The following is a 14,744-nucleotide window of genomic DNA, read 5'->3' as shown; positions in this document are numbered from 1 at the left end:
TTGAGACAAGGTCATGGGGCAGCGGTGCGGGAAGGGGTATGGGTAGGGTGGGGGACCTGAGTGGGGTTCCGGCAGGCTGGCATAGCTGGAGGGTGTGGTGACTAGGTGGAGCGAGCGGCGCTAGGCCTGCGCCTGTAGCTGGGGCAGAGGTGCGGTGGCCCTGGAAGCGGGTGGTGACTGGGAAGGGAGCGGGCTGCAGACAGCCCAGGCTTGGGCTGACGAGCGGCGCGGGCAGGAGCAGGGGAAGGTCCAAAAGGGGGCAAATGCAGGAGGAATGGTCCCGGAGAGGGGCGAGGCTGGGCTGGAGTTAAATGAATCAAAGTGTTGGGCTGGGCCAATTATCCCGGGGAGGCGGGGGATGAACCTGGGCCCGGGTAGGGCCTGGACTCTCGGTGGGTGTGTGGCTGGGGAAGAGGGTGTGCTACTAGGCTGGGGACAAGACAAGACAGGTGCACGGTGCCGGCCCTGGGAGCGGAGTGGAAGCTCAGAGCACCGGCGCCAGCCAGCGGGCGAGGGGCGTGGGGGCGCCGGGGGCAAGCCGGGAAGGGGGGGCGGGCCTCCCCCTGGGCCGGGCCGGGGCGGCGCTAGGACCGAGCGAGCCGAGGGAGGGCGCCGGGCGGAGCCAGCGCCCCCCGCCCCCCGCCGGCCGGCTCCCCTCCCCCGGCCGCTGGCTCGCTCGCTCTCGGCGCTGCAGAGGCTCTAAGGCGGCGGCGGCGGCTCCCTCATCCCCTCCCTCCGGTGTCTGTCGGTCCGTCCGCGCGAGCGTCAGTCCGTTCGGCCTCGGTCCGGCCCGCAGCATGGCCGGCGTCAGCTTCAGTGGCCACCGCCTGGAGCTGCTGGCGGCGTACGAGGAGGTGATCCGGGAGGAGAGCGCGGCCGACTGGTGAGCCCCCCGCCCCCGCCCCCGGCCCCTTTGTCCCCAGGCCGCCGCGCGCCTTTGTTTCCCCGAGGCTCCGCTACCGGGAGGGGAGGGGGGACCCCTAAGTGGTGCAACGGCCCAGGCGAGCCGGGGAGGGGCTGCCTTTGTGCGAGCCGGGGGAGGGGCCGGCCGGGCCAGGCTGGGCGCGCGGGCCGGGGCGCCCCGGGGACGCCGGAGCCGGACGCCAGCCGCGCGGAGGTGGAGCCCGGACGTGGGGCCCGGGGTCCCACGGCCCTGCCGGAGCCCATCCCCCTCCCCACCCTGCCTCCCTCCACGGGCCCGGGGGACAGGTGTGCTCGGGCCAGCCAAGGGCACCTTCGCCACCTTCGAGCGGGTGAGGACCGGGTGGGGACGGGGCGGGGACCCAGCTAGCGGAGCCGGAGCAGCCTGCCCGGCCACAGCACAAAGGAAAGCCAGGGCGGGGGAGGAGCGCGGAGGGCTGGGGGCCAGCGTGCCCCGCCCACCGGGGGCTTCTCGGGGCTGCCTCCCCCCACATCTAGGTTAGGGTGGGCTAGGAGGAGGTTCGCCGCCGCATGGCGAGCACGGAGTGACTCCTTTATGCCTCCCGGGTCGCAGGGGAAGAAGCAGGGCTGAGCCTTCTCTCCCAGCTAGGCAGGAAGAGACCCAGGAGATGGACGTGGCTAGGTGGCCGGCTGTGAGGAAGCGTGCAGGGAGCCCCCGCAGAGGGGCACCGGCTGGGTGCATGTCCGGGACCCTTAGCCCCTTCACTCCGCAGCCGGGGGCTGTCGGCCTCCGGTGGGAGAGGACGGCTTCTCTTCCCCTCCCCAGCTGTTACCCTCCCTGAGGTGGAGGAGGGTGTGAACCACCTGCCCGGCCTGCAACCTCGGGGTGTCAGGAAGACCGAGGGCTTTCGGAGCACAGCCCCCAAGTGTTCTTCTCAGGGGGCAAGCCCCCCCCCCCATCTTAAAGCTCCCTTTTCATCTCATCAGCCTGGAAGTAGGCTCTTGAGAAAACCGAGGCAGGGTTGGGTCTGGGCTGAGGGACCCCCAGTCGGCCTCGCTCTCAGCCTGGGAGGGCAGCCGGGTAGGGGGGCTGAAGGAGGGAAGGAAATAGCCCGGCGTCCATGCCACGGTACTGCAGCACTGGCGGGCAGCCAGGCCCGGAGGGATGGACTCGGAACGCAAGTTCTTGTGTCTCCAGGTCAGTTATAGGAGAAGCCGGCACAAGCCAAGCAGGGCAGTTCCACACTGCTGTCCCAGCCCTGCCCCTGGGGGGCTGAGATCATGGGAGGCGATCTGGGCGAGTAGCCTGCGGGGCCTGGAGGAGGAGCGGGTCTGGGGATACGGCCCTGCCCGGAACCTTGCCTTCTCTCCAGTCTGCGGGGTACAGGAGACCCCTCAGAGACAGAGCACAGTAAGCAGGGCTGGTCTACCCAACTGCTGCTGCCCGATCCTGCTCAGCTAGGCCTAGGCTCCACCAGCCACAGCCATGCAGCCAAAGGGAATTAGTTATTCCTCCCTGGCGGGCGGCAGCCCCATCTGGGTTGTGTGGGGGACATGCACAGAGGCACATGTGCACCCTCAAATATATGTGCATCTTACAGAAGGCGACACGGCTCTCAGCTCTAACCCCACCGAGTGAGAGCTTAAGGCTTGGGCAGACCCTGCATTCAGTAGCCCCTCGGGAAGGGTGTCCTGGGTGAGAATGTAGGGGCAGAAGTGTTTTGTGTCTTCCTCCCTCTACCTTGACTTTGCATATGGGTGTGGGAGAACTTGGGGTAGCTGAGCCCTGGTGGCAGGGTCTTAAGTGGACTGTTGTCCTTGTGCTGGAAGCAGGACACTGGGGAGGCCGGATTGTGTAGTGGGGGAAAGGCCGGCACCACCCAGGTTATGTTGTGAGTCATTGTGTGAGAAGTTCCCGCTTCCCAAGAACTCGAGAAAAGAGGGGCCTGGGCAGGTCCGGCTCGGGTTTCCAGGGCCTTTCCAGATCTAGCACCCTGTGACCAGTCAGTCTTCAACCTTCCACTCCTAGCGCTCACCTTGCCCTGGTCCAGTGTCCGTGGCTCATAAGGTGGATAAGACTTTGTCAACATTAGAAGTCCCTGTGCTGCCACGCTGTGCTGGCCCAGGACTGAGCAGCAGTCATGTGTTAGCAGGGTTCCTGCCTCCACAGGACTGACAGGGCAGTCGGGCGCTGACTGTCTTTAGGGGAGGTGCTAGGGAGGTGTGTGCACCGACACTCCCCTTCTCCTTTTCCCTGCTTGTGTCCCAGGGTACCTGTGCCCTGTTAGAGACACACTGTCCAGCAGGGTCCAGGGCCATTCTTGTACTGCTCCGGGGCGTGAAGCTCAGACTGAGGCTGCCCGTGCCCCTGGCCTCCCGAGTGGTCTTCATGTGTAGAAAGCACAGTGCAACTCTAGGGTAGAGAGTATTCTTCAGAACTGCATCGGGAAGCCAGCGTGGCCCGAGTGTGGGTGTGAACACAGTGGTCATTTTGGAAAGTGGGCTGGGCATGGCTGAGAGCGTTTGAACGAGGCTTGGTCTCTGCCGAGGAAGGGTTGTGGCCGTAGCGGGGAAGAGGGGCTGTTTGGAGGTGGGTGAGGAAAGGTGGAAGGGGCCTTGGAGAGGCTTGGTGAGGCCGGGACAAGCGTCTGTCCCCGAGGGATGTGTCGGAGCCAGGCTTCCTGTGCAGTCTCAGTGTCTCAGCTGTGATGGAGAGAGCCAGGCCCTGCTTCCTTGTGGCTCTTTGTTCGAGGCTGAGGGTCAGGGCAGCCTGACAGGTGGCGAGACAGCTGTGCTGGAAAGCAGCTGTTGGGGTGGCGGGGCAGCAGTTGCACCGGGGGCTACAGCCCACCTGTGTCTCTCTGTGGAGAAAAGCAGGGAGGGACCAGGAAGGGAGGGGCTGCAGGGGCCCATTTGGCCCTCTTAGCAACTAGGGCCCCAACCTCTAGGGGATGGGGTTAGGCCCTCCCTCCCCACACCCCTCCTTCCTTCCTGCTCCTTTCTTTTCCTTCCCTCCTCCACCATTTTTATTTTCTCCTCATCTTTCCACTTCCCTCATTCTCTTGTCTCTTCTCCTCCTCCTCCTCTCTGCTCCCTTTCCTCCATTTCCCTTTCTTCCTTTCCTCAAACACTTCAGCCTCCCGGCTTAGACAGGAAATGGAAGGTGAGGAATGTCTGAACCTTTCTGAATCTCAGGGACCAAGATTCCCTTCTCCATGTGTCTCCAGCCTGTGCCTGCATCAGGAAGGGCGGGGGGGGGGGAGGGGTTGGGAGGGTTGGGGGAGTTGGGCAGAGAATCTCTACATTACTTTCCATGAAATGGATGCTACAGTTTGCCTACCAAGAAGGAATACAGAGCAGAAAAAGCCAGGAAGGCAGGAAGTGGTTAGTTTAGCTGTCTGGCCAGCCTCAGGCTACATGGCAGGCCTGGGAGATCTCAGCTAGGGCAGAGGCAGCCTAGGGCTAGAAGCCCAGGAGGTCTTAGGGTCAGAGTTGGGAAGTGATCACAGTGACCTCATCCCCATCTCAGAGAGGGAGAGGTTTAGTCTGAGGATGTCCCTGGGGTCCTTTGTGTTTGAGGAGAATGCAGCTCTGGTGGGCTGGTTTCTGTGCCAATTGCTCGGTTGCCATGGTTACCAGGGGATGCCCAGCATTGAGCACCAGATTCTGCTCCTCCCTCCCAATAGGGGGAGGGGCAGCGGGTACCAAGGCAAGCACCAGGTAGATTCCTGGCTCTGGCCAATGAGGGATGAGAATCATGGTCGCCAGGGAACGGTAACCAAGGAACCGTTGCCTTGGAGTCTCCATCGCACACCCGCTCTGCTGGGTTGTGGGCTGCCAGGGCTAGGGCCGGACGCTGAGCTGACTAGGCAGAGATTTCTCCCCACCATTCCCTGACTGCCATCTGACCCAGGTCTCTGGCTCAGCGGAAATGATGCCTGGCTTTGTTGTCACGACCAGCCAACAACCAAAGCTTTTCTCCTCCTTGTCCTCCTCTGCCCTGCCCTCTGGTACCGCTCTCCCTCCCTAGTGCTTTCCCTACCCAAAACTGGCTGCCTAGGACCTGACAGTTCTGTGAGCCACCCCTCCCTCTCCCCAGGGCTCTGTACACGTATGAGGATGGCTCAGATGACCTCAAGCTTGCAGCCTCAGGAGGTAAGAATTCCAGCCATTCCTTCTCCTTCCCACCACCTACTTGGGCTGCTCTGTTCCCCTCCCTGGCTGGCAACAAGCCACTTTCCTGTGCATCCTGCAGAGCCAGGCTTGTCTGCTGGTTGTCCTTCCTCTTGTCATCCCTGCATTCCTCAGAGCCTAGAGGGAGGGAGCCTTGCTTCCTGTTTGACTTCTGGGAAGGCACAGTGAGGAAAAGCGACTTGCCTGACATCACACGGCTAGCGAAGGGGCCTGTTGGGTGGCCTAGCTCAGGGTGGCCCAGCTCAGCGCTGCCTTCTCTAGAGCTGGAAGCTGTCCTTAAGGAAAGCCTTGTGCCTCACTGGGCACTAGCACCTCAGACAAGAGGCGTGATCACTGAGAAATGCGGTGTGAAGACACACCTCTTCAGCCCCATCTCAAATCAGGCTCAGGAGGATTCAGAGGCAGAACTAGAATCCTGTCTACCCTTCACCTCTTCACACAGAGGTCTGGGCTTCCAACTCTGCAGCACAGAAATCCCCTGGGGGTTCTAGGCCCTCTGTAGGGTCAAGGGTATAGGAGGAGGAGTGTCCTGACACCGTACTGTTTCCCCAGAAGGGGGCTTGCAGGAGCTCTCTGGCCACTTCGAGAACCAGAAAGTGATGTACGGCTTCTGCAGCGTCAAGGACTCCCAGGCCGCCCTGCCAAAATATGTGCTCATCAACTGGGTATGCAGCTGTGGGACGGGGCTGGGAGCTGAAGGCCAGAGCGGCCGCATTCCACCGCAGCCGCTGTGGGGGAAATCTTACAGAGTGCTCAGGAGAGCAGCCTGGGCCCGCGGGCTCTTGACTCCCTCTCACCTTCCCTGAGACCCTCTTCACCGAACACATTGCAGGTTGGTGAAGATGTGCCCGATGCCCGGAAATGTGCTTGCGCCAGCCACGTGGCTAAGGTGGCTGAATTCTTCCAGGTATGTGGGGACTGGGTCTGAAGGGGGTGTGGGGGGGCAGGTTTCTATGCTGGGGGTGGCAATGGAAGTTTGGATGCCCCCTAAACCCTGCTTTTTCATGGAAGGGTGTTGACGTGATTGTGAATGCCAGCAGTGTGGAAGACATCGATGCTGGTGCCATCGGGCAGCGGCTCTCCAATGGCCTGGCCCGGCTCTCCAGCCCGGTGTTGCATCGGCTGCGGCTCCGAGAGGACGAGAACGCTGAGCCGGTGGTCAGTGTGTTCCTGGGACAGCTTGTCTTGCCTGGGCTCCCCTGTGGGGCCTGGTCCCTGAGTCAGACCTCCCTGGTCCTCCCCAGTCCGCCCGCCCCATAGGCCTCAGTCTGCACAGGCATGTACTGAGTGGTCAGCTGCTCTTGGTGCTCAGGCCGGGCGCTTGACTCCGCAGGGTACCACCTACCAGAAGACAGACGCAGCCGTGGAGATGAAGCGGATTAACCGGGAGCAGTTCTGGGAGCAGGCCAAGGTGGGCAGCGGGCCCTGACCTCCCTACCTGCACCCGCACGGTCTCAGCAGAAAGGGCAGACCCTTTTGGTCTCCTGCACGGCACGGCTCGTCCCCCTAGTGCCCGGCCCGGGTGGGAGTAGAATGGAAGAGCTGGGGCTAGCCTGGGCTCAGGGCTTGTACTTCCTGGGTGTGGGGTGCAGAAGGAGGAAGAGCTGAGGAAGGAGGAAGAGCGGAAGAAGGCCTTGGACGCCAGGCTGAGGTTTGAGCAGGAGCGGATGGAGCAGGAGCGGCAGGAGCAGGAGGAACGCGAGCGGCGCTACCGGGAGCGAGAACAGCAGATAGAGGAGCACAGGTGAGGCCCGGCCCGCGGCGGAGGCTGCCCGGCCCGGCGCACCCTGAAGGACTTCTCACTCCTCTCATTCCAGGAGGAAACAGCAGACTCTAGAGGCTGAGGAGGCAAAGAGGTGGCTAAAGGAGCAGTCCATTTTTGTAAGTCATTTCCCGGGGCATTCATGCCTGGCCGGGGGAGTGGGGGTGGGCAGTGTGCTCTGGGCCTCTGCACACCAGTGCTAGCACTGTTCGCCGGGAGTGTGCATGGCCATTAGCATCATGCACGTGTCAGGCCCTGTACCTGTCTTGTGGGGACCTGGTTGTGTGGAAACAAACAAACAAACAAAAAAACAAATAAAACCAGAAAAACAGCAACGAAAAATGTCTTTTAGACCCTTATCTCCAAATTGGAAGAGTCGGTCCACCTTGGCCTGGCCTGGCTCCACTGCTAACCCCCCTCGGGGCCTGGGGGTGTAGAAACGTGGGAGGAGGGGTGAGAATTAGGCTTTGTAGTAAATGGCGCAGAGCTCCTGAGTGAATGGAGACCCGGGCTTTTGGGGCCCACTCACACAGGCAGGGTCTCTGGAGCAGCCCCCTTCTTCCATTGCTGCCATCCTGATCAGTACTGTGCTCGCTCGTTCATAGCCAGGCCTTTGGGAAAAGTCAAGTTTTGCAGGGTGCGCACGCACGCACACACACAGCCAGGTCGCCTGGTGCGGCTACTTCCGATTTCTCGCTCTTTGCCCTTACCACCATCTTAGCAGTGACGGCAGAGGGTGTTTTCTTGTAGCCCAGCCCTGCCTCAGATTATCTCATGGAAAGTGACTGTGCAGCAACACTGTAGCCAGCTGGCAGGGCGGCCTCTCCGGAAGATCCCACAGGAAATTGAAATTTAGCACCTAACATGTCCCCCCCCCCCCCCCCCCCGCAAGGGTAAGTTTCTCTGTGTAGCCCCGGCTGTCCTGCACTTGCTTTGTAGACCAGGCTAGCCTCGAACTCACAAAGATCAGCCTGCCTCTGCCTCCCGAGTGCTGGAGTTAAAGGTGTGCGCCTCCACCATCAGGCTTAAATCATTTCTTTTAGCTTAGGAGCTGTATGGCTTTCTCTCCTGTTGATAAGAGTTTGTTTAGATTTACTTCTTAATGCGTGTGAGTGGTTTGCCTGCATGTGTGGCTGTGTGCCGTGTGTGCGTCTTGTTCAGAAGCCATTGGATCTCCTAGAACTGGAATGACAGATGGTTGTGAGTCGCCGTGTGGTGCTGGGGACCAAACCCGGTCCTCTGCAAGAGCAGCGAGCACCCTGAACCGCTGAGCCGATTCTCAGCCCGTTGGTTCCCCTTTTGCTTTGGTTCTCATGTGTCAAAATGCTTAGGTACAACAGTGCTCTTGACCCTCGTGTTGCTCTTGGGCCTACCCAGAGCTCTAACTTGTTCAGTGGTGTCCACATTGTCCACATTGTTCACAGTTGAAGCCTCCTTGCTGAGCAGGCTCTCTTCCGTTTAGCGTGCGTGTGCGTGTGCGTGTGTGTGTGTGTGTGTGTGTGGTACAGACGGTGCATTTCTTTTTTGAGATGTGCTCTCTCTTTGAACCTGCTTACTGGCTAGACAGTCTGTCCAGCAAGCCCCAGGGGTCTCCCTCCCTGTCAGTGCTGGGTTGTGGATATGAGCCGCTCTGCTGGTCGTACTGTGTCTGCTTCGCCCTGCTCCAGCCCGCATCTGCTCCTTTCCTTGACTGGAGGAGAGTAAAGGAACGGAGAGAATCCACACTAGGCAATGTTTAAGCTCTAGGTTATGTGCTTAAAGCAAAGGGCTGAGCCAGAAGCGGTGCTCGGGCCTGCAGTTCCAACACTAAGAAGGCAGAGGCAGAAATAGTGCTGTGACTTCAGGCCAGCCTGCTCTACATTATGAGTTCCAGGTCAGCCAGTGCTACAAAGTAAGGCTCTGTCTTGAAGTAAGAAAAAAGAGTTCTGTTCCTTGCCCAGCTTTTTTCCCTTCCCCAGCAGCCCTTTCTGCCCAGTTTGCCCCATGAACAACAGGAAATAGACTTTTGGTATAGTGAGTCCCACTGAGCCAACACGCAGCAGCCTTGTGCTGGCCGCTCCAGAGACCGGGGTCTTTCTTCATCCTGTGCTGCTCACAGAAGATGAGGGGAGTGACCCCAGAAACAGGAAACACGAGGCAGAGCAACCTGTGCCGTCTGCTGGGAACCCCCTGAGGGGACCCAGAGAGAAATGGCTGAGTGAGCCGGGGGCTCCTTGCTCAGGAGTTAGTGCCCAGGCTGAGGCCTTAATGGAGAGGCTGATGTTCAGGCGCTGGGAGAGGTGGGCCGATCTCCTGTGCCAGAGCGTGGAGCTGGGAAACCGTAAGACTGTGCCTGTGACTGCAGTTTGCAGAGGACACTGTGTCCACATCTAGCAGAGTATGTGGGCGAGCTGGAGCTGGGACAGACGCGGGGTCAGAGCCTAGATCAGACTGGGGAAGGGAATGTGCCCACGCAAGGGACCTGCCCACCTCCAGCCGCGGGTTTCAGTCTTAAAAGTCATGAAGGGCCAAATGGGAATCAGGGACGGGGGGTGCAGTGAACGGGTGGCATGCCTCCATGTAAGGGTGGCTTCTGTGTGCCTGGCCAACCACCGCGGCGCTGGGAAGCCAGGGGCCTGCGAGTGCAGCCTGGCAGTAGAGCAGTGGCCCAGCATTTACAAGGCCCCAGATTTATAAGCCGCCCACCTCCAGGTGAGGGGGTCAGAGACACACAGCGCCAGAGAGAAAAAATGCAAACTAGATACTCAGGGGTCTGTGAGAGACCCCATCTCAAAAAAACACAAGCCAGGTGAGGCAGTGGAACTGAAAGTTGAAGGCCAGCCTGACAGCTCAATGAGACCCTGACTCAAATAAAGGCATGAAGGGCTACAGGCGTAGTCACCGGTGAAGCATTTTCGTGGATTCTGGGAGGACCTGGGTAGTCCCTAGGATGACAAAATAAGAGACCAGATTCTATTTTCAGTTCAGTATGAAACTGTAAGTGGTAGCAGCTACATTTTACGTGGGTTTAAAAACTTGCCGTCAGCTGGGCGTGCACCCGTGATCCCAGCACTCGGGAGGCAGAGGCAGGTGGATCTCTGTGAGGCCAGCCTGGTCTACAAAGCAAGCCTAGGACGGCCAAGGCTACACAGGGAAACCCTGTCTCACAAACAAACAAAAACCTTTGCCCTCAGGGCCTGGAGAAGTGACTCAGCAGTGAGGAGCGCTGGCTCTTGGAGGGGACTGGGCTCAAGTCCCAGCACCTACAACCTGTGGTTCCAGTTCTAGGGATCTGACACCCTCTTCTGGCCGCTGCAGGCACTGCGTGCACGTGGTGAACAAATACCCCCCACAAATGATTCTTTTAAAAATGGCTTTTAAAGGCTGGGTACAGTGGTGCACGCCTTTAATCTCAGCATGTGGGAGGCAGAGGCAGGTGGATCACTGTGAATTTGTCTACACAGTAAGTTCAGGACAGCCAAGGCTACACAGAGAAACCCCATCTCAAGACAAACAAACAGAGGCTTTAAAATAAGACATGGGAACAACAGGCAGTCCGCAGCCGCACTCATTGCTTGCTGTGGCTTGAGGCCGCTAAAGGACAAGGAGTGCTGTAGATGGCCCTGGAGACCTGCAGAGCTGTGGGAGTGGATGGGACAGCAAGGCCTGGCCAGTGTGCGCATGAGGTGGCCTCGGCGCTGAAGGGAAGGAGACGGCTGTGGAGCTGGGTGCTGAGGGAGCGAAGAGCCATCTGTCGAGACCCTGCTGGGTTGTGGAAGGCAGGCTCAGGACATGGTCCCTTTGCTTCCCAGGGTGACCAGCGAGATGACGAGGAGGAGTCCCAGATGAAGAAGTCCGAATCTGAGGTGGAGGTAAGAGCTGGGGAGTATGAGTGAGACGGACAAGGGCTGGCTCAGCCAGCTAGCGCACCCGGCTCTAACTCTTCCCTTGTGCCCTCAGGAGGCAGCTGCCATCATTGCCCAGCGTCCTGACAACCCTCGGGAGTTCTTCAGGCAGCAGGAGCGGGTTGCGTCGGCCTCCGCTGGCAGCTGTGACGCACCCTCACCCTTCAACCACCGACCAGGTAGTCCTCGGCCCCATCTTTGCCTGATCAGTACTCCTCAGACTATGGCCCTAAATCCCTTTGGGACTTGTTTCTTGGAAAAGAAGCCTTGCCCAAGGACTCCTTGGAGAAGGCAAGACCCCTCCAGTGTGCTTCCACCCACAGTTTTCCAGGTGGTAGCACCCGCAGGGGGCGGGGGGCGGGGGGCAGGGCCACTGTCAGTGTTGGGCCTTGGCTGAGCGATGGGTGGTACTGGAGGCCGGCTGGCAGCTGTGGTGAAGGTTCAGCCACATGGCTGCTGTTGGGAGCTTCTCTGCAGGGTTGGACTAGGTCTGGCCCGAAGGCTTCGGATGCATGTGGGGGTGGAATCTTGCTCTGGCCTTCAGTTTGAGCATCCTGGAGCAGCTGTCCGCAGGGTCCCCCGTTTGGCTTCTCCTTGTGTAGCTTCTGCCCTCCCTCCGAAGCATCCTTCCATTTCTTGTCTGTTGGTCTGTTTGCACCCACTGTGTGTCCCTGGTCTTGCGCTGGGCCTCCAGGAGCATGGCAGACTCCACTCACTTGTACTCTACCTAGAGGCCGCTGTGTGTGCCCGTGTGTGTGTGTCTGGTGCTGGCTGGTGGGAGGCATCAGATGGCTTGAGGCTGTGGCCCAGCTTGGCTGAATGTGCACCCTGGCTGAAGGTGGCTTGGACATCTACGGCTGGCCCTGGGGGTGGGTGAGGCCTCGGGGCAGGGGGGGGAGACTGACCCTCTCTTGTCGTCTGTCTCTTTCTCTGTCTGTCTCTCTTGGCAGGTCGTCCGTACTGCCCTTTCATAAAGGCATCGGACAGTGGGCCTTCCTCCTCCTCCTCTTCCTCCTCTTCCCCTCCACGGACTCCCTTTCCCTATATCACCTGTCACCGCACCCCAAACCTCTCTTCCTCCCTCCCATGTAGGTAGCAGCCCCAGGCCTTGGCAGGGTGGGGTAAGGAGGGCCCCGCTTCCCAGCAGCCCCCTCGCCCTTTCCCCCAGCCTGACTGCTGACTGCTGGTGTCTGTCCCCACCGCAGGTACTACCTGCCTCTTGTCCCTGGCCCTGCAGGGCGCTGGCCCCCAGGGGCCTGGTTTGCAGGGTCTGGAGCAGTAATCTGGCCCCTGGGGGGCCTGGGGAGCTCACAGCCCCCACCCACACTCAAGACGAGGTGGACAGTCCTGATTCCACCTGGCTCCCAGAGCCTCACCGACTAGCCCGGGCATTTGTTCCACAGGCAGCCACCTGGACAGCCACCGGAGGATGGCGCCCACTCCCATCCCCACCCGGAGCCCGTCTGAGTCCAGCACAGCCTCCACCCCTGTCACGGAGCAGATTGAGAGGGCCCTGGATGAGGTCACATCCTCACAGCCTCCGCCCCCGCCTCCACCACCCCCACCAGCTCAAGGTGAGAGGAGGGCTCCGCCTGTACCCATGCTTCCATCAGCCTCTGAGCTCGGGACCCTGGCTGCCTCATACAGTTCAAAGGAGCTGGACCCTCATCAGCAAGCAACACTAGGCTGCCGAGGAGGAGGCTGTGGCAGGGGGAAGCCCTGGTGCTGCCTTCAGACCTGCCCTTCTCCAACCTCACTGCCTCGTCACTGAGACCATGGGGCCTTCCTCCCTGGGCTTCCCGGCGGTTCCCAGACAGTTGGTGAAAGGCTAGCTGTGCAGCTGACGCTAAGGGTTGCTCTGTGGCGCTTCCTCCCAGAAGTGCTAGCTCCCTCGCTCTTTGGCTGCTGGGCAGGGCACTGTAGGTTGGCCCAGGGTGTCTATCCTTCCCCGAGGGGGCTGACTGCACCGTGTCCTTCGTGTGTGCTTCGACAGAGGCCCAGGAGTCTTCCCCTAGACTGGACGCCGAGGAGACCAGCAAGGAGGCCGAAGCAGCAGCGAGCCCTCAGGCCTGGGCTGGCTGTGCACAGGAGCCCCCTCCGGCACAGGAACCCCCCCTGTTGCAGAGCAGCCCCATGGAGGACTTGATGTGCACAGACCTCCCAGAGCAGGCTGTCCCGGCCGCCCCCGCAGAGCCCGCTGCCTCTGTCACCTCAGTAGCTGAGACCCATGCGGCTGATACCATGGAGACTACCACTGCCACTACTGACACCACCGTTGTCAACAGTGCCAGCCCCGCCACTGCCAGCCTCATTGACCTATGGCCTGGCAATGGGGAAGAGGCCTCAGCACCTCAGGCTGAGCCCAGGGCACCCATACCACCCTCAGGTGCTGAGGCCTCCCTGGCAGAGGTGCCTCTGCTGGAGGAGGCACCTCAGGAGCCGCTGCCACCAGCGGGTGAAGGCTGTGCCAACCTTCTGAATTTTGACGAGCTGCCAGAGCCTCCGGCCACCTTCTGTGACCCAGAGGAGGAAGCAGAAGGGGAGCCGGTGGCCGCCTCCCAGGTCCTAACGATGCCCTCGGCTCTCGAGGCGGTAGATCAGGTGCTGGAGCAGGAGCTGGAACCAGAACCTCACCTGACCAATGGAGAGGCCACTCAGAAGGAGGGGACGCAGGTGGGACAGGGGCAGCCGGGGGGAGGGATGGCACAGGGCTGAGGGGGGAGGGCCGGTTCCTTGTGGATCCATATTGAGAAGCAGATCTGTTCCAGTCCATCTCTGCTGTTTGTTCCCTGGCAGACTGTTTCCCCAGCAACCAAGGATTCCAAGAGTGGTTGCTGGGGAAACAGGCTCAGGCCTGAAACATCAGCTGTAGTCTTGTCAGGTGGGGCCTGGTGACCTATGTGCTTGTTTAAAACAAAACAAAACAAAAAACCAAATGACAACCCCCAGCAGGCCAGCGAAGGCTACTTCAGTCAGTCCCAGGAGGAAGAGTTCGCCCAATCAGAAGAGCTGTGTGCAAAGGCCCCGCCTCCGGTGTTCTACAACAAGCCTCCAGGTAGTGTTCCCGGAAGAGTGACGGATTCTGGCCAGTGGAGGGGATTCGGGGGCTGGCGGGGTCCTAAACACGGTCGGCACAGCTCTTAGAGGGTGGGGGTGGCGGGCGCTAGGTCTACCCAGCTGTCTTCTCTCCTCTCCCTCTATATCCCAGAAATAGACATCACCTGCTGGGATGCAGACCCGGTACCCGAAGAGGAAGAGGGCTTCGAGGGTGGTGATTAGTAGTGGCCGGTGCCCCCTGGCTGCCCTCGCCACGGCCGCCCACCTGAAGTGGCCTCTGGCCAGACGGCTCGCAGCGCCAGCATTAGCAGCGGCCCCGCCTGGCCCGCACTCCGGATTCCGGCGCTGGCCGGGGACCTGCTTCTCCACCCACAGGGCCTGACTTTTACAGCTTTGTCTTTTTTTTAAAGTTGATAGACCTGTACAGTTGACCGGTTTTCCTCCCGTTGGTAGTTGAAACGATGTTGCAGATTCCGCCCCCTTCCCGCCCAGCCCAGATTGTAGCTTAGTCCTCCCTGCTCGGCCGAGCAGCCAGGAGGCCTCACCCTGCTTGGGACCTGGTGGGGGGCGGGGGTTCCGGTGGGAGAAAGGTTCCCCCCCATCACTTTTCCTAGTTTTCTGTTTCTTGGAAAAAAAAAATCACTTTGTATTCTCTATCCAGGGCTTCAGATATTTTGCACGAAATTTAAAACATGGCAATAAACGGCTCGTGGGCTCTGGCTCCCTGGGACCCGTCCCCTTGTCTTCACCCTCGCTGCTTGGTCGAAAGGAGCTTCCAGGCCCACCTGGGGCCCCTTGGCTTTCCGCCCTCCTGCCGGGCAGGTCCCAGGCTGGAGGCCCTAGGCGAGATTCCAGTCAGGTCCTAGAGAGGGGACCCAGGGGCTCGGGCGGACCGTCCCGCATTCCTTCCTCTCTGCTTGGGTTCTTTTTCACATTTTTTTTTTTTTTTTTAAAGCACAAACTTA

At 60.3% G+C, this 14,744-nt stretch overlaps 1 protein-coding gene across 7 annotated transcripts; it reads left to right on the top strand.

Moving 5' to 3' along the window:
• The first annotated feature begins 162 nt into the window (after window positions 1-162).
• On the top strand, window positions 163-14,515 carry Dbn1 (drebrin 1). Of its 7 annotated transcripts, none has more exons than XM_021639119.2 (15): window positions 166-883; window positions 4,982-5,037; window positions 5,629-5,741; window positions 5,909-5,983; window positions 6,088-6,234; window positions 6,410-6,487; window positions 6,669-6,820; window positions 6,894-6,957; window positions 10,630-10,689; window positions 10,778-10,901; window positions 11,673-11,810; window positions 12,126-12,296; window positions 12,716-13,395; window positions 13,672-13,777; window positions 13,931-14,515. In XM_021639119.2, exons 1-15 carry the CDS (start codon window positions 798-800, stop codon window positions 13,999-14,001), a joined length of 2,121 nt encoding a protein of 706 aa, XP_021494794.2. In that variant the 5' UTR covers window positions 166-797; the 3' UTR covers window positions 14,002-14,515. The 7 variants fall into 7 exon arrangements, with proteins under 7 accessions (XP_021494796.2, XP_021494797.2, XP_021494794.2 ...); XM_021639120.2 differs by having other exon boundaries at window positions 167-883; window positions 13,675-13,777; XM_060372531.1 differs by having other exon boundaries at window positions 168-883; window positions 4,913-5,037.
• The last annotated feature ends 229 nt before the right edge of the window (window positions 14,516-14,744 follow it).

The sequence above is a fragment of the Meriones unguiculatus genome, chromosome 19 (assembly GCF_030254825.1).
Source record: "Meriones unguiculatus strain TT.TT164.6M chromosome 19, Bangor_MerUng_6.1, whole genome shotgun sequence".
Classification (NCBI taxonomy): Eukaryota; Metazoa; Chordata; class Mammalia; order Rodentia; family Muridae; genus Meriones; species Meriones unguiculatus.
The sequence above is the reverse complement of the archived record's forward strand: the minus strand, read 5'-3'. Positions and strand labels throughout refer to the sequence as shown.